General features: G+C 41.3%; 1 protein-coding gene across 4 annotated transcripts in view; it reads right to left on the reverse strand.

Moving 5' to 3' along the window:
• VWA8 (von Willebrand factor A domain containing 8) overlaps positions 1–26569 on the reverse strand; it is a 445644-nt gene that overhangs the window by 38378 nt on the left and 380697 nt on the right. For all 4 annotated transcript variants that reach the window (XR_005211207.1, XR_005211206.1, XM_037800501.1 and 1 more), the window contains exons 38-40: positions 23915–24023; positions 21041–21197; positions 15018–15126 (exon numbers count right to left, since the gene is read on the reverse strand). Coding sequence is in view for 2 of the 4 variants with exons in the window: in XM_037800501.1 (XP_037656429.1) it covers positions 15018–15126; positions 21041–21197; positions 23915–24023 (375 nt within the window). In the remaining 2 variants the exon portion in view is untranslated. The remainder of the gene's footprint in view (positions 1–15017; positions 15127–21040; positions 21198–23914; positions 24024–26569) is intronic.

The following is a 26569-nucleotide window of genomic DNA, read 5'->3' on the forward strand; positions in this document are numbered from 1 at the left end:
TTAGGCATCTGGTTTCCTTGATTACTCCAATCAGATTTTCCCAGACCAGATCAGCCCAGGTCTCAGGATGAGGTTGCATTCAGTATCAGGCTTCCCTGAGGGTGAGATCCAGCAGGTTGTCAGACTTTCCTGTGCTGCCTCTAGAGTCTGTGCTTTTTCTATCCTGCCCAGCAGGTGGCACTTGTCAGCCCACAGCTCCCCACTGGTGTAAAGAGGTGTGGCCCCTTTAATTCTCAGTGGACACTGTCCTAGCCAGGGGCCAAGGGTGTCCTAAGCCAAGCTTAAGTTGTTTCTGGTTTGTTTGTTTGTTTTTCCCCAGGCCCTGGTGTCTGAATTCTCTGAGGCAGGGCACTCACTTGAGCTGGGCACCTCCCCCCTTTTCTTAGGGAAGATATACCCTTTAAGGAGTTATCTTATACACTTAAATTTCTCCTTTTCTCTCTGACTCTCTCCACTCCACCCATGGCTGGGTCAGTGCTGAGTACTGAAAATGCCTGATACTTTCTCTAATGAGCTACTTGGAATGGGAGGAAAAAAAAGGAAAAAGAGAGAAAGCCCCTTTTCAGAGGCAATCCCCAGCCCCCTAGTTTCGCTGGTTGACCAGTGTTGGTACCTGGTTCTCTGTGCCCCTTTTCTTGGGACACAGCCATTTTCCAGTATTCTGAGCTCAGCTGTCTGCAAAATTCTCTGCTTTTATTTATTTATTAGTATTTTTTCCATCAGCCCCACCTCCTCTGTGCCAGGAGTGACCTCAGGGTACTTTCCTGCTTGCTCCAGGTTTATCTGTGCTTGTAGCTTGTATTCAGTAGTCCAAGTTAATTAATTAAAACTGCAATTGGAGCTTGGTTAAGTTACTGTCCCTTGCTCCAGGTAGCCTGCTTCTTTTTCCTACAGTGAAGTTTTGCAACTCAGTCTGCCTTGCCAGTGGGGAAGGGTGCCAGCTTCACAGTTTGGGGAGCTTCACTTACAGTTCTATGCTGTGAGCTCAGCCATTTCACCCATTCCAGGCTGGTCTATGATGTGTGTCCAGTCACGGATGTCCCCCAACAGTGTTCCAGACTATTTACTAGTGGTTCCTGGTTATTTACTAGTTGCTCTAGAGGACTAACTAAATTCCACACCTCTCTACACTGCCAACTTGCCCTACATAGGACCATTTTTTAAAAACATTTGTCAAGTATGTTCAGGTCTGATACTCTTCATTCATGGTTTCTAATTAATATTGTTTGCTTGAGCCATTACTACCTGTTTTTTTTGGGGGGGGGGTATGTTTTGTAATCATTTGTTGAAACCTGGACATTTTGATATTTTAATGTGTTATTGCTCAAGTTTAGACTCTTAGGCATCTGTTCCTTAAGCTTGTATCCAACTTGTGTTATGGCAGAGCTTTCCTTGAATGCCAGGAGCTAACCAAAAAAAAAAAAAAAAAAAAAAAAAAGAAGGCAAAAAAGAAAATGCCTTTCCCAGCCTTCAGTCTTTGCAGATTGACCTGTGTAAGTGCTTTCTTTCAGGGCTTATCCATACAATGAGTTTAGAGAAAGAATAGCTGGAGGCCTAAGTGTGGGATCCTTCCTGATCCTTTCTGCATGTCTTGGGCAAGTGGGTGTGGTCCTAGCAAGTCTCTCATTTACTTGGGTACAAATATCCTCTTTTCCCTAGGAAACAGATTCTTCATGGTCCTGGGGAACTGTACTGTATGTCCCACAGCCAGACATCCCTTGTCCCAGGCAGCCACAACTTGACTGCTTTCCTACAGCTTCTGTGAGCTACCTCTAAACATAGGGCAAATTCTAGGATGGTAAGTGTGGTGGTTTGGAGCTTATGCATCCCAGAAAAACATGTTCTTAAACTAAATCCATTCCTGTGGGTGTGAATCCATGGTAAGGAGGACCTTTTGACAAGGTTACTTCAGTTAAGATGTGGTCCACCTCAAAAAGGCTGGTTCTTAATCATATTACTGGAGTCCTTTAAAAATAGAATGAAATTCAGATACAGAGGAAAAACAAGCCATGGGAAGCAAGAAGCTGAAGGTCTCAATGAACCTGAAAGAGAACGGAGAGGCCAGGAGAGGCTGCCAAGTGACAGAGGAATCAAGGACCAGGGATCACTGGCAGCCAGCCCCAGAGTGCCACAATCCTCATGGAGAAAGCATCACCTTGATGAAGCCTTGATTTGGACTCTTCCTAGCCAATAAACTCCCATTGTTTAAGCCCACCCATCGTGTGGTATTTTCTTGAGTAGCCCAGGAAACTAAAACAGTGAGCCTGAAACGTGTGTCCTGGTCAGACAGCCGCCAGAGAGACTGGGCCAGACGTACATGGTCCCAGCACCTGCATGAGGGTTAGTTACTCTGCTCCCTCTGGAACTGGGGCCAGGGAACTGCACTGGAAGCACAGGCCGAGGCTCTGGATTGAGTTGGTGAGGGGGTGGGACAGGGGCAGCCAGGGCGCCAAGAGATCCTACTGCTTTAAAGTTGCCTTTTTCCTGATTTGGAGCTTGCCCTGTTACTGCAATCATTTAGCTGTTTTCTGGAACCCTGAGAAAGATTTTTCTGCCAGGTCCTGTTGGTTGTTCAAAGCTTCTATGGCGGGCCGAGCCCTGGAGCTTCTTACTCTGCCATCTTGATCAGGGCCTATAGCACTTTGTTTAAAACTTTTTTTCATGGTATTTACCATATAATGTCTTGCCTTACAATTACATATATGTCTTCCTCCCCAGAAGGTTAGTGCTTTGAAGACAAGGGCCCTTAGACAAAGTAGACATTCAATAAATGTCTCCTGAATGTAAGGGTTATTATAGATTAAACAACAGGAAGGGGGAAAATGTTTTCTGATCCATATGTATGAGCAAAGTGTGAATAAAGTCTAAGCTCCTTTCCTGGTACTAACCTGCCTCTAGCCTCATCTCCTTGCTTCCATGGCCCACCCTCAGCTCACACCCAAGACCACAGAATGTCATGCCTCTGCCATGTTTTGCCCTCTGCTGGGACATTGTTTCTACCCTCCTCTGTCCAGTTAACACTCATATGTCCTTCATGACTCAGTTTATGCAGGCTTTTCTTAAAATTCTATCCTTGAATACCCCTTCCTATGGGCTTCCACAGCAATCTATGCATCGCTTTATGCAGGTACTTATCATATAAACTGAAGCTATCTTTTTATGTTTCTGTCTCCCCCCACCCTTTGAGACTATAATCTCTTGAGTATAGGGACAATGTATTTTTAATCTTTGAACTCTATGAGCCAAGCACAGTGCATGCCACATAGTTACTGATCAAAAACACTATTTATCTGAAAGAAAGCTCATTTTGAACTACTTAAAGGGAAAAAAGGAACACAATTGTTGGTCCGTGGTGATCTCATGCTAGCCAAAGCAATCAGAGATAGCCTCATTTAGTTTTGCCTGAGAACAAAATGACCTATTGTAGATTAGAAAAACAGTGGGGAGAAGATATGATTAAAATTAGTGGCTCTTGTGTGGGAACTGATATTTTCTTTTGTTAGGGAATGCTGGAATCAGAGATTCTAATTTTGAAAATAGTATAGTTGAAGTACTTATAGACTCTATTATCGCTAATGAAAGAATTCTTATCAATTCAGAAAATGTCCAATAATCCAGACACTCTGATATTCCATATAGAATTCAGCTAAGAAGGAAAGGAAGGTCATCAGCGATGACCTTCTTAACTGAGAAGAATGAGATGCGCTACAACACAGGCACGTGCTGAATCTGACGTCAGCATGGGTGGCAATAGCCTATACTGTTCCTCCAATCGCAGCCCAGACACCTGGGATAAATGCAGGGGCCTGAAGCTGGGCTTTGGAAAGTCATCTGAAATGATTTGCTAGTTCCTGGCCGTGTGTTTTTCTCCAAGGGAACTCCCATGGTTACTGGATTACGCAGCAACTTCAAAACAGCTGGAAGACATTAGTCCATCAAAGCCATATAGACTAGCAGGAGGCTGGCAAAAAGGGGAGCAAATCAATGCCCTTCTGTTTTGGTTACAATTGCAATATTCATATTATATATGAGAAGTTGTCTCTCCTTGGCCAGTAACTGTGCTTTTTGTTGTTGTTTTTAACTAGTTGTAGGTTTACCGAAAAATCATGCAGAAGGTACGGAGTTCCCATAAGTTCCCTTCACACAAGTTTTACTTATTATTAACATTTTGCATTAGGGTGGTACCTTTGTTACAATAGATAAAAAATATCATAATTACACTATTAACTATAGTCCATAGTTTACATTAGGGATCACTGTTTGCATTGTACAGTTTATGGGTTTTATAAGCATCTTAATTCTGGTAACATATTGTGGTAATTTGGAATGATGCAGCCAGAAACACATGTTTTTAAATTTAATCATTCCTGTGGATGTAAATCCATTTTAAGTAGGAACTTTTGACGAAGTTACTTCAGTTAAGGTGTGGCCCACCTCAATCAGGATGGGTCTTAATCCTATTCCTGGAGTCCTTTATAAGCAGAATGAAATTCAGACATAGAGAAATAGCCACAGAGGGAGAAGCTAGAAGCTGAAATCAATGGAAACTGCAAGAGATGGGAGAGGCCAGGAGATGCCGCCATGATCTTGCCATGTGACAGAGAGGTCCAGGAGCAAGGACCACCAGCAGCCAGCCTCAGAACGCCAGTGTCTGGGGAGAAAGCATCACCCTGAATGCTTTGATTTGGACTTTTACCTCAGTCAAAACTGTGAGCTAATAAATTACCACTGTTCAAGCCAACCTACTACATGGTATTTGCTTGAGCAGCCAAGGAAACTGAAACACATATATACAACCTAAAACAGTAGCTGTGTTTTTAACTAGCTCCAGCTTCCTAAATTGAGAACTAGAAGGTCTATCTAAGATAACTCTTCTGTGATTTAAAAGTAAAGACTCACGAATGGAAATACTTGAAAATGCTTTGTTGGCACAATGCTTTACCGATAGCGATGCAAAATGTTTTATTAGTATATATAAGAACTACATTTCCAGTGAAATTATAGAGTTGGAAGAAGATAACAAAGATCTAACAGAAAATGGAGATTTGAGCTTTGGACTCAGACACCTGCTTCATTAGCCACATGGCCCAGGACAAGTCAGTCATCTTCTTCATCTTCAGTTCCTTCATTTATAAAATGGGGACAAAATATGTACATTTCATAGGATTGTGAGAATTGAGATAACTTAAGTGTCTCAGTTTCCTCATCTATCAAATGCAGGAAATAATACTTAACCGGTTATCGTAAGGATTAAATAGCACAATGAAGGCACTCCTCACATCAACCCTGTAAGATAAATTGTATGATGTTTACAAGATCACCCAAAAGAAGTGTCAGATCCAAAAGTCACAGTAGAACGCCTGCTGTCCAGGCTTGATGATCAATGAAGGTGATGATGAAGCCAAACCTTCTAGAGAGAATGCTATATGCTAGGCATTGTTTTTAATGGCTTACAGGTATCATCTAAATTTGTATTCATAACTGCCCTACCATCTCTCATCCCCATTTTATAGAACCCAGGTTATCTGGCTCAAGAGTTGGCACTCTTTGCCACTAAAATATGATGATGATAATGATAATGATTGTGATGATGATGGTGATGATGGAGATCTTGTTGATGATGCTGATAATGAAAGTTACCTAGTAGAGTGTCTGGTACATGATAAATGTGGAATAAATGTTAGTTATTATAATGTTGGCATTATTTGTAAAGATTTCTAGAGATGGGAATTCTACATCCATTTTAGGTACTCATTCAAGGATTAAATCACTTTTATCCCCTTTCTTTTGTCTTAAAACTTTAGCTTGCTTTCTTTAAGCCAATTTTCTCTTTTTCTGATTTCTAGGGAAGAAGAAAATAAAAAACTTTCCTGAAATACGTAGTTATTCTCTTTGAGGATATTTAGCAAGTTATTAATCCCCAATTCCTTTAAGGATTTTTCATGGATGCCAATTTCTTGTTTACCATCCATTTAATCCTTTTTGTTTCTTTTTCCTTCATTTTATTGAGATATAGTCACATACCACGCAGTCATACAAAACAAATCGTACATTTGATTGTTCACAGTACCATTACATAGTTGTACATTCATCACCTAAACCAATCCCTGACACCTTCATTAGCACACACACAAAAATGACAAGAATAATAATTAAAGTGAAAAAGAGCAATTAAAGTAAAAAAGAACACTGGGTGCCTTTGTCTGTTTGTTTGTTTCCTTCCCCTATTTTTCTACTCATCCATCCATAAACTAGACAAAGGGGAGTGTGGTCCTTAGGGCTTTCCCAATCCCATTGTCACCCCTCATAAGCTACATTTTTATACAATTGTCTTCGAGATTCATGGGTTCTGGGTTGTAGTTTGATAGTTTCAGGTATCTACCACCAGCTACCCCAATTCATTAGAACCTAAAAAGGGTTGTCTAAATTGTGCGTAAGAGTGCCCACCAGAGTGACCTCTCGGTTCCTTTTGGAATCTCTCTGCCACTGAAGCTTATTTCATTTCCTTTCACATCCCCTTTTGGTCAAGAAGATGTTCTCCATCCCACGATGCCAGGTCTATATTCCTCCCTGGGAGTCATGTTCCACGTTGCCAGGGAGATTCACTCCTCTGGGTGTCTGATCCCAGATAGTGGGGACGGCAGTGATTTCACCTTTCAAGTTGGCTTAGCTAGAGAGAGAGGGCCACATCTGAGCAACAAAGAGGCATTCGAAAGGAGGCTCTTAGGCACAATTATAGGGAGGCCTAGCCTCTCCTTTGCAGCAACAGTCTTCCCAAGGGTAAATCCTGTGGTAGAGAGCTCAACCCATCATACCACCAGTCCCCTATGTCTGTGGTCATGTTAGCAACCATCGAGGTGGGGTAGGCCAATACCCCTGCATTCTCCACCAGCTCCTCAAGGGGGCTCTGCATATTTTTTTCCATTTTTTTTTTAACTTTTTTTTTTAAATCAACTGTATGAAAAATAAAAAAATAAAAAAAAATAGTTAAAAAAAAAACATACAATAAAAGAACATTTCAAAGAGACCATAACAAGGGAGTAAGAAAAAGACAACTAACCTAAGATAACTACTTTACTTCCACCATGTTCCTACTCTACCCCAAGAAAGTTACCTAATACAGCAACATTTCTGTGAACTTGTTCCTACTATACCCATCAGACATTAAGAGACCATCGTCATTCCTGGGCATTCCCAGAACACTAAATTTACCCACGATAGCTTATCTGTTCTTCTTGGATTATTGTTCCCCCTTCCTTAATTGCTCTCTATTGCTAGTTCCCCTACATTCTACATTATAAACCATTTGTTTTACATTTTTCAAAGTTCACATTAGTGGTAGCATATACTATTTGTCTTTTTGTGCCTGGCTTATTTCGCTCAGCATTATGTCTTCAAGGTTCATCCATGTTGTCATATGTTTCACGAGATCGTTCCTTCTTACTGCCGTGTAGTATTCCATCATGTGTATATACCACATTTTATTTATCCACTCATCTGTTGAAGGACGTTTGGGTTGTTTCCATCTCTTGGCAATTGTGAATAATGCTGCTATGAACATTGGTGTGCAGATATCTGTTCGTGTCACTGCTTTCCGATCTTCCGGGTATATACCAAGAAGTGCAATAGCTGGATCAAATGGTAACTCTATATCTAGTTTTCTAAGGAACTGCCAGACTGACTTCCAGAGTGGCTGAACCGTTATACAGTCCCATCAACAATGAATAAGAGTTCCAATTTCTCTACATCCCCTCCAGCATTTGTAGTTTCCTGTTTGTTTAATGGCAGCCATTCTAATTGGTGTGAGATGGTATCTCATTGTGGTCTTAATTTGCATCTCTCTAATAGCTAGTGAAGCTGAACATTTTTTCATGTGTTTCTTGGCCATTTGTATCTCCTCTTCAGAGAACTGTCTTTTCATATCTTTTGCCCATTTTATAATTGGGCTGTCTGTACTATTGTCATTGAGTTGTAGGATTTCTTTATATATGCAAGGTATCAGTCTTTTGTCAGATACATGTTTCCAAAAATTTTTTCCCATTGAGTTGGTTGCCTCTTTACCTTTTTGACAAATTCCTTTGAGGTACAGAAACTTCTAAGCTTGAGGAGTTCCCATTTATCTATTTTTTCTTTTGTTGCTTGTGCTTTGGGTGTAAAGTCTAGGAAGTGGCCACCTAATACAAGGTCTTGAAGATGTTTTCGTACATTATCTTCTAGGAGTTTTATGGTACTTTCTTTTATATTGAGATCTTTGGTCCATTTTGAGTTAATTTTTGTGTAGGGTGCGAGGCAGGGGTCCTCTTTCATTCTTTCGGATATGGATATCCAACTTTCCCAGCCCCATTTCTTGAAAAGACCATTATGACCCAGTTCAGTGACTTTGGGGGCCTTATCAAAGATCAGTAGGCCATAGATCTGGGGGTCTATCTAAGAATTCTCAATTCGATACCATTGATCTATATGTCTATCTTTGTGCCAGTACCATGCTGTTTTGACAACTGTGGCTTTAGAATATGCTTCAAAGTCAGGGAGTGTAAGTCCTCCCACCTCGTTTTTCTTTTTAAGAGTGTCTTTAGCAATTCGAGGCATCTTCCCTTTCCAAATAAATTTGATAACTAGCTTTTCCAAGTCTGCAAAGTAGGTTGTTGGAATTTTGATTGGGATTGCATTGAATCTGTAGATGAGTTTGGGTAGAATTGACATCTTAATGACATTTAGCCTTCCTATCCATGAACATGGAATATTTTTCCATCTTCTAAGGTCCCCTTCTATTTCTTTTAGTAGAGTTATGTAGTTTTCTTTGTATAGGTCTTTTACATCTTTGGTTAAGTTTATTCCTAGGTACTTGATTTTTTTAGTTGCTATTGAAAATGTTATCTTTCTCTTGAGTGTCTCTTCAGTTTGTTCATTTCTAGCATGTACAAACATTACTGACTTATGTGCATTAATCTTGTATCCCGCTACTTTGCTAAATTTGTTTATTAGCTCTAGTAGCTGTATCGTCGATTTCTCAGGGTTTTCCAGATATAAGATCATATCATCTGCAAACAATGACAGTTTTACTTCTTCTTTTCCAATTTGGATGCCTTTTATTTCTTCATCTTGCTGGACTGCCCTGGCTAGCACTTCCAGCACAATGTTGAATAACAGTGGTGATAGCAGGCATCCTTGTCTTGTTCCTGATCTTAGAGGGAAGGCTTTCAGTCTCTCACCATTGAGTACTATGCTGGCTGTGGGTTTTTCATGTATGCTCTTTATCATATTGAGGAAGTTTCCTTCAATTCCTACCTTTTGAAGTGTTTTTATCAGAAACGGATGTTGGATTTTGTCAAATGCTTTTTCAGCATCTATTGAGGTGATCATTTGATTTTTCCCTTTCGAATTGTTAATGTGTTGTAATACATTGATTGATTTTCTTATGTTGAACCATCCTTGCATGCCTGGAATGAACCCCACTTGGTCATGGTGTATGATTTTTTTAATGTGTCTTTGGATTCGATTTGCAAGTATTTTGTTAAGGATTTTTGCATCTATATTCATGAGGGAGATTGGCAGGTAGTTTTCCTTTCTTGTAGCATCTTTGCCTGGTTTTGGTATTAGATTAATGTTAGCTTCATAAAATGAGTTAGGTAGTGTTTCATTTTCTTCAATGTTTTGAAAGAGTTTCAGTAAGATTGGTATCAGTTCTTTTTGGAAAGTTTGGTAGAATTCCCCTGTGAAGCCACCTGGCCCTGGGCATTTATTTGTGGGAAGATTTTTGATGACTGATTGGAACTCTTTGCTTGTGATGGGTTGGTTGAGGTCTTCTATTTCTTCTCTGGTCAGTCTAGGTTGTTCATATGTTTTCAGGAAATTGTCCATTTCCTCTACATTACCCAGTTTGTTGCCAAACAGTTGTTGATAGTATCCTCTTATAATTTTTTTAATTTCTTCGGGATCTGCAGTTATGTCACCTTTCTCATTCATTATTTTGTTAATATGGGTCTTCTCTCTTTTTGATTTTGTCAGTCTAGCTAGGGGCTTGTCAATCTTGTTGATCTTCTCAAAGAACCAACAATTGGTGATATTTATCCTCTCTATTGTTTTTTTGTTCTCTATGTCATTTATTTCTGCTTTAATCCTTGTTATTTCTTTTCTTCTACTTGGTTTAGGATTGGTTTGCTGTTCATTTTCTAGCTTCTTCAGTTGATCCATTAGTTCTTTGATTTTGGCTCTTTCTTCCTTTTCAATATATGCATTTAGTGCTATAAATTTCCCCCTCAGTACTGCTTTTGCTGCATCCCATAGGTTTTGGTATGTTGTGTTCTCATTTTCATTTGTCTGTATATACTTAGCAATTTCTCTTGCTATTTCTTCTTTAACCCAGTGATTGTTTAGGAGTGTGTTGTTTAACCTCCAGGTATTTGTGAATTTTCTAAGTCTCTGATGGTTATTGACTTCTAATTGTATTCCATTGTGGTCAGAGAATGTGCTTTGAATAATTTCAATCTTTTTATATTTATTGAGGCTTGTTTTATGTCCCAGCATATGATCTATTCTGGAGAAAGTTCTGTGAGCACTAGAAAAGTATGTGTATCCTGGTGATTTGGGATGTAATGTTCTATATATGTGTGTTAAATCTAATTCATTTATCAGATTGTTTAGGTTTTCAATTTCCTTATTGGTCTTCTGTCTGGTTGATCTATCTATAGGAGAGAGTGATGTGTTGAAGTCTCTCACAATTATTGTGGAAAGATCAATTGCTTCCTTTAGTTTTGCCAGTGTTTCTCTCATGTATTTTGTGGCACCTTGATTTGGTGCATAAACATTTATGATTGTTATTTCTTCTTGTTGAATTGCCCCTTTTATTAGTATGTAGTGGCCTTCTTGTCTCTCAAAACATCCCTGCATTTAAAGTCTATTTTATCTGAGATTAATATTGCTACACCTGCTTTCTTTTGGCTGTAGCTTGCATGAAATATTTTTTTCCATCCTTTCACTTTCAATTTCTTTGTGTCCCTGTGTCTAAGATGAGTCTCTTGTATGCAGCATATTGATGGTTCATTTTTTTTGATCCATTCTGCGAATCTATATCTTCTAATTGGGGAGTTTAATCCATTTACATTGAACGTTATAACCGTGAAGGCATTTCTTGAATCAGCCATCTTATCCTTTGGTTTATGTTTGTCATATATATTTTTCCCCTCTCTTTATTAATATCCTTTAATGTACCCATACCGAATCTCTTTAGTACTGAACCTTTCTCCAAGTCTCTCTGTCCTTTCTTTGTTTCTCTGTCTGTAGGGCTCCCTTTAGTATCTCCAGTAGGGCAGGTCTCTTGTTAGCAAATTCTCTCAGCATTTGTTTGTCTGTGAAAAATTTAAGCTCTCCCTCAAATTTGAAGGAGAGCTTTGCTGGATAAAGAATTCTTGGTTGGAAATTTTTCTCACTCAGAATTGTAAATATATCATGCCGCTGCCTTCTCGCCTCCATGGTGGCTGCTGAGTAGTCACTACTTAGTCTTATGCTGTTTGCTTTGTACGTGGTGAATTGCTTTTCTCTTGCTGCTTTCAGAACTTGCTCCTTCTCTTCCGTGTTTGACAGTGTGATCAGAATATGTGTTGGAGTGGGTTTATTTGGATTTATTCTATTTGGAGTTCGCTGGGCATTTATGATTTGTGTATTTGTGGTGTTTAGAAGATTTGGGAAGTTTTCCCCAACAATTTCTTTGAATACTTTTCCTAGACCTTTACCCTTTTCTTCCCTTTCTGAAACATCAATGAGTCTTATATTCGGATGTTTTATATTATCTATCATATCCCTGAGGTCCGTTTCGATGTTTTCAATTTTTTTCCCCATCCTTTCTTTTGTGCTTTCATTTTCCATTCTGTCATCTTCCAGGTCACTGATTCGTTGTTCAACTTCCTCTAGTCTTGTACTATGAGTATCCAGAATCTTTTTAATTTGGTCAACAGTTTCTTTAATTTCCATAAGATCATCTATTTTTTTATTTAGTCTTGCAATGTCTTCTTCATGCTCTTCTAGGGTCTTCTTGATATTCTTTGTATCCCGTACTATGGTCTCATTGTTCATCTTTAGTTCTTTGAGAAGTTGCTCTAGGGACTGTGTCTCTTCTGATCTTTTGATTTGGGTGTTTGGGCTTGGGTTACCCATATCATCTGTTTTTTTCATATGCTTTATAATTTTCTGTTGTTTTTGGCCTCTTGGCATTTGCTTAACTTGTAGGGTTCTTTTAGGATTTGTAGACCAATTGAAGTCCTTATCTCTAATTTATCAGATCTACAGCTTCGTGGCGTACACTTTCTCTAACTAACCAGCAGGTGGCGTCCACAAGCCACCTGTTCTCCACAAGCCAGTTCTCCCCTGCTTTGCCTTTGTGGTGAGTGGGGGAGTGCATCTTGTGGGGTCCAATTGGTGTACCAAGCTTGCGTGTGTAGTTGGTGTTGCCCGCCCTGCATATGGGGCGTGTGTCTGGGTGGTCAGGGAGGGGGGGTGGCTCTAACAATCAAATCTCCCTGGTGTTCCTGGAGTTTTAAAGCTGCTGCAATAGTCTAATCCTTCAGTTCAGTCCTGCCACAGTTTGTCTCTGCCACTGACCCACATGTCCTTGGTATTGGCGTATGGCTCCTGAGACTTGCAAGTGGGCCCCTCTTCCAGGCCGTGCACCCCCTGGTCCTGTGTTGAGGGATGACTGTGCTATGTCACAAGTGAGTGCCATCCCCCCAGGGTGGTTCTGGGCTGCTGGGCTGTGTAGGGAGGCTCCCAGTCTGCTGAAATGATGGCTGAGTGGGGCTTTGTTAATTCACACTGCTCCACCTTCCCTACTCTGGGACAACCAGCTGAGGGTGCAGGGAAGGCTAATGTCCATGCCCAGTTTATTTGAAGCACTTCCATCACGCTGGGTTGCCTGGGGCAGCTCTGGGCTATGGGGCTGGCGACGGGCAGGAGTGTTTCCTGTCCACCAGGATGATGGCTGTGAGAGGACACCCCCCTTTTCTTGGGAAGTTGTGGTGTTTAGTGAATTTTCTCAGCCACTGGATTATTGCCTTTTGTCTCAGAGCTCTCTTAGTTCTCCTCTTGTCTTGACCTGCCCAAATTGCAAATCTTTGAGTCTTTCTGTATTGGGCTTCTTAGAGTAATTGTTTTAGAAACAGGAAAAAAAAAAGATTAAAAAAAAAAAAATAGCCCTCCTCACAGATCTAATGGTTTATTGAAATGCTAAGAGACAAAGCAATTAGGGCCATTAAGGAAAGATCCAGGGGGCAGAGAGATCAGTTTTTCTTCGGGATTTGCATATGAGCCTCAGGGCCTGAGCTCTCCCCTTCCCCTTTCTATGTTCACCAGAACTCCAAAAGGCCTCTGCTTTTATTTTGGAGTTTTCCTTGCTGTTTTTTGCTATGCCTAAGTCCTCTCTGCTGGGCTGGCTGCTCTCAGATTCTCTGGCGTTTGGTCTCAGTCTATCTATGGTTGGAGTTTGGATCAGTAGAATGAGTTTCCGATAAGAGCTGCCACTGCAGTTCTCCCTTCTCCTTCCCAGCGCTGACGGCCCCTCCTCCCACGGGACTGAGCCTGGCAGGGAGGGGCGCGGGTCCCCTGGCCGCAAAAACTTACAGATTTAGCTGATCTCAGCAGTTCGATATGTTCATGAGTGTTGTATGAAGTATGCCCAAAGTCAAAATGCTCTGCAATGTCCAGTCCACGCAGTTCCCGGCTTTCTACCCACTTTCCTGGAGGAGTAACTAAAACATACAGCTCACCGATCCGCCATCTTGCCCCGCCTCCCATTTAATCTTATTTGTTGCTTTTCCCTGAGCACTTTGAGGTTTTCTTTCACTTCTCTCTTTGAAAATGGAAAACAAAACTGGACACCCTTTTCTGATGCTGGTCTTAGGGCTGTAGTATCTGGCAGAAGCGTCACTCCTTAATGCTCACCATGACTCTAACCCAGGCTCAATTTGTGTTCTACTGTGACTTCTGGGTCTGATTCTTTTCTTCTGTCTGATGTTATAAACATTGTACAATTCATCTAACAGGGTTGATGTGAGGATGAAAAGAGATGATATTGGTAAAAGTAGCCATAGTTTGGTACTCAGTGGATAAAAATCAAGACATTAATACCAGATGAGGAGTTTTTGTTTATGGTTATGGATTGACATTGTATCACAGAACTTTTTACCTCCAATACTTAGTGAAAAATAAAAACTCCCCCCACTGAAGAAAATTACAAATAAGACCCAAAGAGTGAAATGGTCTAACTGAAGGCAATGAACTTCAAACACTTCAGAAAAAGGAAGCAAGATTCCAGAGTAGAGTGGAAAGGCTTGGCCTTAACTCTTCCCCTTCTTCCCTGAAATGAGGCTTTGTTTTTCTTTAGGCAAGATAATCTTACTTCATTTGTGATTTTAGAGAACACTTAGCTCTTCCTTAATTATCTATGCAAATTGACCAGAACATGATTTCAAATGTAAAATCTCCAAATAATAAGACTTTGCTTAGAAAATGTTTAAGCATCTTAATCAATATTTTTAGGGGCAATATCAATATCAACTGGCTTCCAAGCACTAACAGTCAGTGAAGCCACCAAAGAGGCAGTCAGTGGGGGAGGGGCAGTGGGGGAGAAGCCAGGGGGCATCAAGAATGCCCACTCTGGGTGACCCAGAATGCTCCTTTGTTTCTATAGTTCATTCCAGTAAAATGATTTCTTGGAAGATAATTCCATTTCTGAATATCTAGGAGAGGTGGGATGGTCATAGATCTTCTATGAGGGAAATCAGGAAGTTTGGTATCTGCTAGGGTTGCTGGTAAAATTACTGCTTCCTGGACAGGAGGAAAGATGAGGTCAAATAATTCTCCTTGGAGTTCTCCATTTAAAAAGCTAAGGGGTGAGTCCACAGTTTAACACAAACATTTTGGCACTGATTAATTTTTCCTGATTGGCTGATAGGGTTCAGGTCACTTTCTTGAACAGTTTTGGGATAGGTTCAGCTTTGGGACCAGATTGCTTTCTGGAGGGTTACCTGTAAGTTATCCAGGATGACTCGGAGGGAGTGCACCTGTCGTCGAACAGCACCTGAAAACCTTTCATAGGATGCAGCATCATATTCACTCATTTGGATCTCCTTTAGCCTGAAACCGGAGGGGGCAAAAAAAAAAGATAATGGCTTAAATTATCTACATGTGGGTCTTTTACTTCCATTCATTTATTGCTACAGCCATAGCAAACTGGCTTGGTAACCCCAGATTGACTTTGAAGAGAAATGGAAAGAAGTGATGTTTCCACAAGGACATTTAAAGGAGGGGAATGTTCAGTGTGTGCTAGTAAATGGTTAATAAACAGCCTCTAAAACAACAACAAAAAGCCCAGAGTTTTGCTGCTTTCTGTGGTGTAAATAATTCCACCATGATCAATTTCAAGCTACCAAAACTGGGGTCACTGAACAGTGAGTTGGAAAGAAACATGCACAGTTGGCTCTCAAGTGCAAGTGTGATCAGGCTCGAACACAGCCACTGCTGTATCCCAAGGACATGTTGCCCTGTTGCCAGCTAATCAGTTCACATGGCAGATTCCTCAGAGATTCCTATGATTTGCTTTTTAAGACGGAGCTCATATATTTGGTTAACCAAGATAATTGCTCAGGCTACACAAACGTAATTTAATGTGTAGCTATGTATCTATATACAAGAGTTTCCTGAAATTGCTGACTGTGTACTTTTAATAGGATAGCTGTGCTTCAAAATTATTGTGGCTTTGAAATTCTAGCCTTCTAGAACAATGCTCCTTTTTGCTGTTTTTCATCATTCGCTTCCTTTGCATCATTGGGCCCTTGTGTGTGCTTCTCTATCAGGAATGTCCTCGCCCATCCTGCCACTTTGCCTACTAAATTCCAGGTACCCTTAATGACTCAAATCAATTATCACCTCTTCCAGGAAGCCTGCTGTGATCCCCAGATCTTTCTTCTGTGCTCTCATGACCACATGCTTACCTCTGTCAGAGCATTTACTACCTACCACCTGTCCCCCCAAATACACTATGCTCCTTTAAGTAGGGGCTGAGTCGTTTTCATCTGTATATGTACGGTGCTTGGCATGGTACCTAGCATATACGTGGTCAATGTAAGTGGAAATTAATGACTGAAATAAAAAAAGACTCTGGTTCATTTAAAATGCAACATCCTAAACTAATCCTAAGAAGAAGGTTCATTCACTGAGTAAGCTTCTCTTGGGTTTTATAGTATTTGCATCCATATCTTTCTATGGGAGCACTGATTTAATCACACATTTAGGATGTCTTTAAATATAAATGATGCTGATACTAGGACAGGAATAATGAATACACATCTCAAAAGCCTAACTGAGCACAACACAATCTGTTCATCTGCTGTGTGTGCATGTGTGTGTGTGTGTGTGTGTGTGTACGTGCACATGCACACATGGTGCTGGAGAAATGGATCCTAGGTATACATCTGAAACTCTCATCCAAAGTGTATTTATATCGCCTTTGCCTGGAAAAGAAACCCCAAATGTCAAATGAGAATGAATGATCTCTGTTCCTTCCTGTCAGGCCAAACAATGGGAAGAATCCATTCATCACAGGGCAGAGTACTAGAAGCTAATTAGAATCACATAATATTAGACCTAGGTGACAAGGGGCAGATTTGCAATTCTTGCCCCACCACCCAGCTGGGTTGGCTGACACCAACTCTGTATTCAAGACCCAGTTCAAAGGCCATCTACTATGAAGTCTTGCTTGATTCTGTTGAGTAAAACAGACCATTCCCTTTTTCATGTACCTTGTTCAGACACCCACCATGGAATCTATACTCTTCATCACTTTTAATGGATCTGTCTCTCTCTACTACAGTGTTTTTTAAACTTTTTGATCACCACCCACAGTAGGAAATGTTTTACATTAAGATTCAGTACAAAAAAATGTGTTTATATCTGTGGATAATGAAATCAAAAGTTTAATGAAAAACACATTTATAACATGTGATGAACTCTGACATTTAGATCTTATTCCGCAGGGAGAAGGACCAGGCCTTATGTGATTTTGAATCCCATTACCTAGCACAGTACGTGGTACACAGTGGCACTCAATAATGCTGTTTGATAACACATAAAAACACTATCAAAAGGTAAATTCAGACAAGGCCACTATCATATCTAAATGGTTGTTTCCTGAGGCGCTATGCCAAGGTTTCCTTTGAAATCAAATTTACTCTCTGTTCTGAAGGACAAAAAAAGAATATGCGTATATGACTTGACCTCCTAACAATATCACATATGTTTCGTTTTGGCAATCTCTTAAATCTCCCTACACATTTCCATTAGATTACGTTATATCTCAAGTGTCAAGGCTGCCAGAAGCTGGGTACAATGAACACTGCAGCACATGCCACCTAACCACTTCATACCTAGGAAGTCAATACACTGTTTCCCAAAGAAGGGAGACTAGTACTGATTAGGAAAAAATGTAGACATAGGTTGTCCTTAGCAGGTCAAGGAAGGAGCCAGGCAGTTGGGGAGTCACCTTGAGCAGACTGGGCTTTGTAGAGTGATCAGCATTCGCTCCAGTTGCAGGGCTACCTCTGGTGGGCTCATGTTACACCCAGAAACATACCACATGCTGTTTCAATTATGAAGAAATCTGGAAATCATATGCCAGGTTGTGTCAGCTTTCAGAAAGATCACCTACAAGGTGTTCAAAGCTGATAACAAATTCTGAAAGATGAAGACTGAGGCAGGGAATGGGAAAGGAAAAAAGGAAATTTTAGCCTCTGGATAAGAGAACATTGCTAATGTTCTCAAGCCCACAAAACTAACTGAAATGTGCCTTTTTGCTTCCTTAACCTTGAGCAAAACTGCAGGGCACAGCTGCATCACATCCTGGTAATCTATGTGGACTAACTGTACTTTGTTGGCACAGTGTATTTTAAAAGGGTATACTTATTGTTATGCAAGAGTCTGGGAATTTTAGTTCTCATTTTACGTTTTCTTATAGGTCAGACTTAAATACTATAATTTTGGATTAATTATGAGGAAAATAAACCTAAGCTGAGATCCACTGTGTAAGGCTGATTACTTTTGCAAATGATAGTGGGTGCAATTTCCTCAGCTGGTGTCTACCCTAAACTCTTTTCAAAGGGTGTAAAATACCTCCTTGTTTATTCCATTCATGTTTTGTTAGTTTAATGTTTCTGTTTTGCTTTAAGCATGTCTTGTGCCTGTCTACCTCTGTTAGTCTGTCCGAGTTAATCAATTCTTGGTGTATAGAAACTGGTATCTAGCTTAAAACCAGATATGAATGGATGTTAGCTAAATGCTCTGCTGATGGTGTCACGAACCCATCAGTGGTATTAGGTTTTTCAAGGCAACATGGTGGGTCTCCAAACTGATCGCTAGGCCTGGAAGTCAGCCAAGTTTCAGACCGTCTCTGAATTCAGTACTGAAGGGTGAGACCATTACTTATATCCATTTGTATATTCCACAAATATTTGAGTGTCTGTCATGTCCCAGGTTCTGGATGTACATACTGGGGATATACTAGAGAGCAAAACAGTTAAATCCCTGCCCTTATGGAGCTTATAGTCAGTGAAGAGACAATCAACTATTGATATAAATAATAATATAATGAGAAAGAGAGATAAGAGCTGTGAAGAAAAGGTACAGGGTGCTATGAAAGCATAAATGGAAGAACCTGACTTCATTGTGCATATGCTCAGAATTGTAAAATAGTCTTAAAACTGACTAATTATTTGACGATATTAAAGGAATATAACTTTTTTTAAAAGCACATAATAGTATTGTGTGTTTTAGTTTTTTTAAAGAGTTTTTCTCTTTTGGAGATACACTCCAAATTATTTATGATGAAAGGACAGGGCACCTTGGATTGGCTTTAAAATAATCCAGGTTAGGGAGCTGTGAGTAGAGCTACACTTGAAGCCAGATCTTTCATCTTGAGGCTGGGAGATGGGTCCATAGGGTTCATTATATGTTTCATTCTACTTTTGTTTATGTTTGCAAGTTCCATAGTCAAAAGTTAAAGAAGAATCTTCAGCTGGTAATACACTGAACGCCCTTCAAATGGAATATTTCATATATGAAAATAGAAAGCAACATTCATCTCCCTGTGTATTGCTGCCCCGTCTTTCTCAAGTTCTCCATGTATTTTTATTTCGTCCTTCCCTTTCTCGTACGCCTGTCTTTCAACCTCCCCGTGGTATTCTCTTTTACTTGGACTTAGATGCTTCTTTGCAGGATTTCACAGAAGCGTATGGTTTTCTCACTTGCTCAGTCCTAACTTCCTCTCTTTCCTCTTACATCAACTAAATTTAGGTGCCTTATTTTCACAGATGCCCTGTGACTTCCTTCCCCCATGGGGTGAAGGTCCAAAGCAGAATCAGGTTCTTCATCCCCAATATGGAACTTGGAGAAGGGATTGCACACCTGCACCCACGCACCACTGACAGGCCTTCCTGCTGCTCCGTGAACTAGTTCTATGTCAAAGCGCACTGTCCACTTGTCCACTTATGCAAAAATTTGGACCAGAAAATTACTTTGTGAGGTTTTGAGCTTGGCAACAATAAGAACTCATTTGTCTGGGAGGGAGTGTGACTCATAACTAGTTATTTGGTTCTTTTCCTAAATGAATATTTTACTGTTTATATGAAATGTAGAGCAATATTTTAATTCCAACAAGACCTTTCATTATAGTTAGTGCTCTTCCCATCATCTTGGAGAATTTTAAACTGCTTGCATTCTTAACATAATATCTGTTCTCATCACCTCTCTGGGAGGAAGGGAGCCAGAAATTACCCGTCTCCAGAAGAGTACCCTGAGGCACAGTGAGGATAAACAAACTGCTCAGTGTTGCCAAAGAAGTTGGCAGGAGGCCCAAGAGCAGCCCCTTTGCCTCCAATGCCTGCTGGGGCCCTCGAGGGTCCCCAGAGCTGGAAGGCTTTCCTGAGGGTGTGGCAGGAGGACCTGCATTTTTGTCTCTATTGTTCTGCACTGTTTATTCACAGGATGTGCAAGCACAGCCTGTAATGCAATACCAGATGTTCTACGTGGGAGGAATTTCATAACTCGCATACACTGGAGCATGTTTTTTCCTAACTGTACCCAGCTCCTTCAATAGGACACAACAATATAAATCTGCTGTCCAAATTTCTACCAAGTCCTTCAGTCCTAACGGTGGAAGTGCTGGTCTTTAGGTATTTTTCACTTATAGTTAGAGAACACATGTGGCTGTCTAGTCAAAGCATCATGTTATATATTTCAGCTATCTGTCTATCTATTTATTTATTTATTTATTTTGACATGGTGTCCAGCCAAAGTGACCCAGAATGGCTTTGTCTTGTCCAGAAGCCCACTCCTCACCACTCCACCTGGGCCAGCCGGCTCCTGGTTCCAGGCTCCCTGTTCCAGACACCGAGCTCATCCTTCCCCGGTGCCTTTGCTCATTTCGTTTCCCCCTCCTGGAATGTCAGCCTCTTCCATTCCCCTCTCAAAATCCTGGTCAGGCCCCTCCTCACCTCAGCCCCTGACCTTGCCCTTCCCTGCGCTCCCAGAGGGCACGGCCTCAGCACCAGGTACATTGAGCACTTAGCAGGTGTGTGCCTGTGTGTGTCTGTGCTAGTCCTGTCTCCACAATAATCTTCCTGATTCCTGAGAGCAGGAAGGGACTGTCACTCACAGTTAGCTGGATTCCCTATGGGCCTATGAATAGATGTGAATCAAGCAATTTGAGCTTCAGTTTAATTTCTCTCAAGAGACATATCTTTGGCTTTATTTTTTAATGTGCTCAATTCCTTCTACCCAGGCATGCATAATCAACAAAGTTAAAAGAGCCTGAGTAGAAAGAACTGGTGATTTTGTTTACTTGGTTGTCTCCACTAGGGAGGGAGGGTGGCCCAGGATTTCAGCTTGTGGTCCAAGTTGCTGGATGATGGAGAATCACACAAGCTGGGGCTGCTCCCGGCCCACCCCGGCATTTCACCCCAGGCGTCAGCCCTGCCCTGGGTGCGCCGTGGACACTCACCGCTGCTGAAATGCTTTCTGGCCCATCTCTCTTGCAGCTCTCTTCACTTCCTCGGGAACGGCATCTTTCTCAGCTTCAGAGACCTGGTACACGGTATGGCCCGCGTCCAGCCGGTAAGGCCCTCCTTTGCCCCCCAAGCCTGCAGTGTCTCTTCCCCCTGGAAGGAAAACATGAAAATCCAGATGAGTCTGCTCCTGCCAACAAAACAGAAGTCAGGTCATGGCTGAAGACGGTTCCATAAGGTATATTCATTTCATTTAATTAATAAGTAAACAACCCGCTGAGCTTTCTTCTGGAAACAAAAGATGTTCCCCTTGTCTGGATGCTTTTCCTTTTCTCCATCCATCCAAATCCTACCTATATTTCAGGTTCAGACCAAACTGTATGACATCTTACCTGAGGATTCTACCTCACAGGGATCAATGCACTCGTGCACTATTTGTTACCTTTTTTTTTTTTTTTTTAACTAGAGAAGCTGTGGGTTTACATATTTGTTACATTTAAAAAAAATATACTTGTTACCTTTTAAAGTTTATTTTTTCTTCTCACCAACTATATGAGGGAAGGGATTCTATTTTATTTATCTTTGTACCTCTGCACCTCTAAGAGTGGCTTGAACGTCATAGAGACTTGGCATATATTTGTTAATTAAATAAGAAGCACTCCTCTTCCCTCATGTTGCCTTACTTTTCCTTTGTCCATTCATACATAATTTGGGAACTCAGAAGAGAATCCAGTGCTGGAGGGTGGCAGTGCTGTAATTAAGCCAGACTGCCTGAGTTTGAATCCTGGCTCCAACCAGCCATGTGTTGGGAAAGTCACTTAACCTCTCTGTGTCCTCTGTGTGTGGACAAAAATCTTATTTATTTCATAGGTTTGTCATGAGGCTTTTAATAGTATCTGGCACATCAGAGCTATATAAATGATTGTTCTTCTTATTATTTTATTTACATAACCCCTTGTCACACAGAATGAGTTGATTTCTAGTTTCACAAAATGGAAATTTTGAAAGGTTTTAGACTTAGTTCAATTATAATCCATTTTTCTTTTCTCCCTTGGAGGCTTCATTGGTCTAATAAACTAAAAGGGAGAACTTGGCATGAACTGCCTCCCTTATGAAAGTCCAGGTAGGTCATTTCCCTTGTGGAAAATACCATGAGAATAGCCTATTAATTACAGTATTTTTAACTTTTGATTTGAGCACATCCTATTTCATTTTTCTTTAGAAGGTGGCGGCAGATTCCTTCTTGGAGGTGTGTGATTCCTGGCTCTCGCGACCAGAAACCGGACAGTGACAGTGATCTGCAGAAGTGGGAAAGCTGTTTCTGTGACCTGACTCTCTTCTTGTACGAGGTTATCCTAAAGGGTGGGTGGGTGACAAATTAGAACACAAGCCTCGTAGGCACTGCCATGTTGTCATTTTGGTGAAGTTTCAAGGCTGGTGTGAGCAGTAACCCGCTGGGTCACGTATCGCCATGGGAAAGTCATCTGGGGGTGGAGAGGACCTGAGGAGAGAGAGCTTCATGACCTCCCTCCCCTCGAGTCTTTAATTTGTACAACTTAAGTGAAAATGCTTGCCAGACTTTCTAAGATGGCGAAGCATAATCTCAAGGCTACTCTTGGACATCACAGATCAGTCTATAAGGTAAGGGGGAGAATTGGCAAAGGAGGGGCCTAGACGGTGAAAAAGGCATCAAACGACTTGTTGGACCTCAGTGAAGGTCAATGCAGAGAACTTTCAGGGAGAAAAATGACAGAGAGAAAAAGAGAGCATGAGGCAAAGGAGATTGATAAATGGAAAAATAAGGGCTGCGAGAAGCAAAGGCAGGGCTTCCAGTCTAGACAGATATGCTAGCTGGTAGATTCAAGGTGAATAACCTACAAGAACTTCCACTGCAAAGTAGTCCAGTGCTGGGAAACCTACATCTGGCCAGCTCGTGCAACAATGCATTCCATACAGATTAAATCTTGCCGGCTTGACCCTAATTTCCAGATCAAAGGACATTTCTAAAAATACCCTTTCTTTAAAGCTGATGCTTGATGAATAAACAAAGTAGGCAAGAATCTACAGCCTACTCGACGGCACATTGTCCTGCACAGAAACTCATTTCCTCCTGAGCCTGTCGAGGGCAAGAGGCACCGGCCACATGGAGGGAAGGCAGAGCAGGGAGCTCATGCCGGCACTCCTCGTGGGAGATAAGACTGGACAGAGTGCACGCTGCCTGGTCCCGTTTCTGCGACAGCAGATGTGTCTGCTCCAGCTGCCAAGGAGGAAGGAGGAAGATGGCAGTCCTGGGAACAATGCTCTAGTGAGGCAGCCAAGAGGAAGGGACGGGCCCCAGCCATCGGTTCAAACTGCACCCAAATAAATCCCTTATCTCAAAATCCTGCAACCTCAACATACACACTTCTGAGATGTGGACAACTGGGACCACTTCTTTTCAAAGTCAGTTGGTCAAAGCAAGAATTTGCTGTAGATTTCTGGCAAGATGCCAAGGGCATGGAATTTCAAAAGAGGGATTAGCACTTTAATGAGTGCATTCTTCAGCAGGCACACTGTGTTCGGTGCTTTATACTCGTGATCTCATTTAATCCTCACCACACTCTCGGGAGGCAGTTATTCCTTTTTACTGATAAGCAACTCTGGGAGGGTAAGAAGGTTTTATGTCACAGTGTGGCACTGTCTGCAAGTGCAGCTCTTTGCATTGTCTTGATGTCATGCGGAGGCAGCAGGTGAGGGTGGAATCCTTCTGACTAAAAGGTGAAGCTGAGGAGGAAAGCTGGTCCCTGCGCCTTCTCAGGGGTGATGTGCTGCATCCGCCGGCTTGTGGAGCCTCGTGACGCCCAGCCCAGGGGAACGGCCGTGCCACCAACCTGTTCCGCCAGCCCAGGTGTTGCCGCCCACGTGCGGCATGTTGTCTGGGTCCTCCTTTCCGTGTTTGGGGGCGCTCACATCTTTACCACTATCTCTGTTGACTGTTATCTAAAAATGAAGAATTGAGACGTTATCGCTATCCCCTGACAAGCACCAGGAACTGCATGACGGGAGAATTTTTTCCCCCCAAAACCCTTAAGGTATCTCATAACCTCAGGCCACAGATGTTGCTAGTATCTAGCAAAAATGTCATCAGATTTAACATCCATTTAGTTGGGAAACAGATGAATTAAAGTAAAGAAAAGGAGCTGGACTGGATCACAGCTTCAGGATTCTCTTGACCCAGAACATGCCATGAGCATTTACACAAGGTTGAGACCTACTGGAAGCAGAGAAACTGGATCTTGTCAGAGACAGTGACTTTCTCAATGGTTTAAAGAATCCCTGTTCAGTGGTTCCAGCTAGTCACAGGAGCTATACATTTACCTGTTTCATTTCCAAAGAAATCTCATTACTATGGGAAATGCTATTTTATATAAAATATATGGAAAAGAATATTAGAATATTGTATGTATAGTGTGCGTGTGTATAAAATTTGCTATACACAAACATATTTTCTGGGCGTACTCAAATTTTTTTATGGTGTCTTGTAGCTCTCCTAATTCATCTTTATTTTAAAACTGTTTGTACTATTCCTTCAATTCAAAAGACTGAGCTGCCCACTTGCTCTCTTCTGTGAGAGCATGCACAGCTCGCCGGTGCCTTGTTTCATTCAGCACAGATTCACCAAGCAGATGAACAACCTCACAGGAATTCCAATCTCAGCAGTCAGTGAGGTAGATACTACTCCACAATAAAAACAACTCCAAGCATTCACATTTCACCCACAGAAGGAACCGTGGGCAGGACACCATGTGCAGCACCAGGGCCTACCACGCCATGGGGTCGGGGAACTGGCCACTTCCCTCAAGCTGCTTGGAGTGAAAGGGGAACTTGCAAAGGGGCCTGAAATGGGGTGCAAAATCAGGCTTTTGAGCTAACTTCAGTATATGGTTAGCTTGTAACTTCAGTGTATCCCAAGAAAATTTAGTAGCCACAAGATGACAATTGATATGAATTACATATGCACAACCATGCTCTAAAAATGGGTGAAAATAAATTTCTCTCCTTTTAAACTCTGCAGAAGAGCTATCAATATTTAAAAAACAAATGAACATTTAAAATATTCTCCCCAAACCTGTCACTTCTTTCCAACTTGCCATAGGTAGTGTAAGAGATGAGCAGGGAATTAAAGCAGGTCCACTGACGACGAGATGCTGGACCAGTACTGTCCCCTAGAGTTTTCAGGGGTGATGGAAGTGTTCTAGACCTGAGGTGTCAATAGGGTGGCCATTGGCCCAATGTGGCCCTGGAGCACTTGAGATGTGGCTTGTGTGTTTGAGGACCTGAATTTTTAATTTTCTTTAATTTTAATTAATTAACAGTTAAATTTAAGTAGCCACAAATAGTAGCTCCTGATCACAAGGAACACTTCATAATTGGAATATAAATTTTAAAATAATTCTGTTGCTAATTTTAAAAAATCTATATAAAAGGTATGACCATAATCTGATTTTGTAAGAAACATCATAGAACTTACAAATAATGATACATTTATTACCATAAGAATAAACATTTATTTTTTTACACATAAACATACATCTATTACAATAATGTTGCCATTGTTCAAAACATGTCTGGACTGCTTCTGGAAGGATCTTCAGGATCCATGGCAGATTCTTTTTGAATACCTTCACTGGAGGCAATTATGTTTATTTTAAAAACAGATTGCAGACAACTATAAAGGATCGTCACGAAGGCAGAAAACAGGCTGTGAAATTTCTGGGCAGAGAGTGTTCTTTGCCACCTGTGTGCCTTGCCAGGCCACTTGCCTGGGAAACGGCATTGCTCACACTGTCGACACAAGGCAGCCCCACAGCCACCCCACATGGGAGTTTAGAGATGTTTCAAAATCAACAAATCCTTGACAAAAACAATCCTCAGTCAAAACCTGATTTATTCCTGAGAAAACACAAAACATAAAATTCCAGTGATATGTAATTAAAAGCAAGGTATTGCGGGAGTTTGTCTAAATTTGTGTCATTTTATGGATGCCACTGTGTCCACTCATGGGAATATATTTCTCGCGATGGATGGGAGGAGCACGTCTGTGAAGGGTTTTCAAAGACATTTCAATCTCTTACATGAATTGGCAACAATTCATAAAAGGGGCAAGGCAGGAAGTCTAGCACGGTCCAATCCCGGACAGAAACTGGTACAGACACCAGGGAAGACCTATCATTTGAGGAAGCTTTTTCCTGGGGACAGATGATGCTCTGGAGCCACTGGTTGCTCAGAAAGTTGTTAAGCTGCTGCCTGCTTTCATGTGTGTGTGGAGAAGCACTTGGAATGTATTTCCTTTGAGGGGTGGTTTCATCTAGAAAGAGCTCAAGTTTAAGTCATTCTGAGTCCTGAAATAGATACTTATTCACTTAAAGGGCTCAAAACTTTCCCAAACCACACAATATCGTGGACTCTTACAACTTTTGATGTAACCTGATGCACATCCAAGACCCCCGTTTTACTTCTCACAGCAGACACACTCCACTTCCTTT

This window comes from Choloepus didactylus, chromosome 12 (assembly GCF_015220235.1).
Source record: "Choloepus didactylus isolate mChoDid1 chromosome 12, mChoDid1.pri, whole genome shotgun sequence".
Taxonomy (NCBI): domain Eukaryota; kingdom Metazoa; phylum Chordata; class Mammalia; order Pilosa; family Megalonychidae; genus Choloepus; species Choloepus didactylus.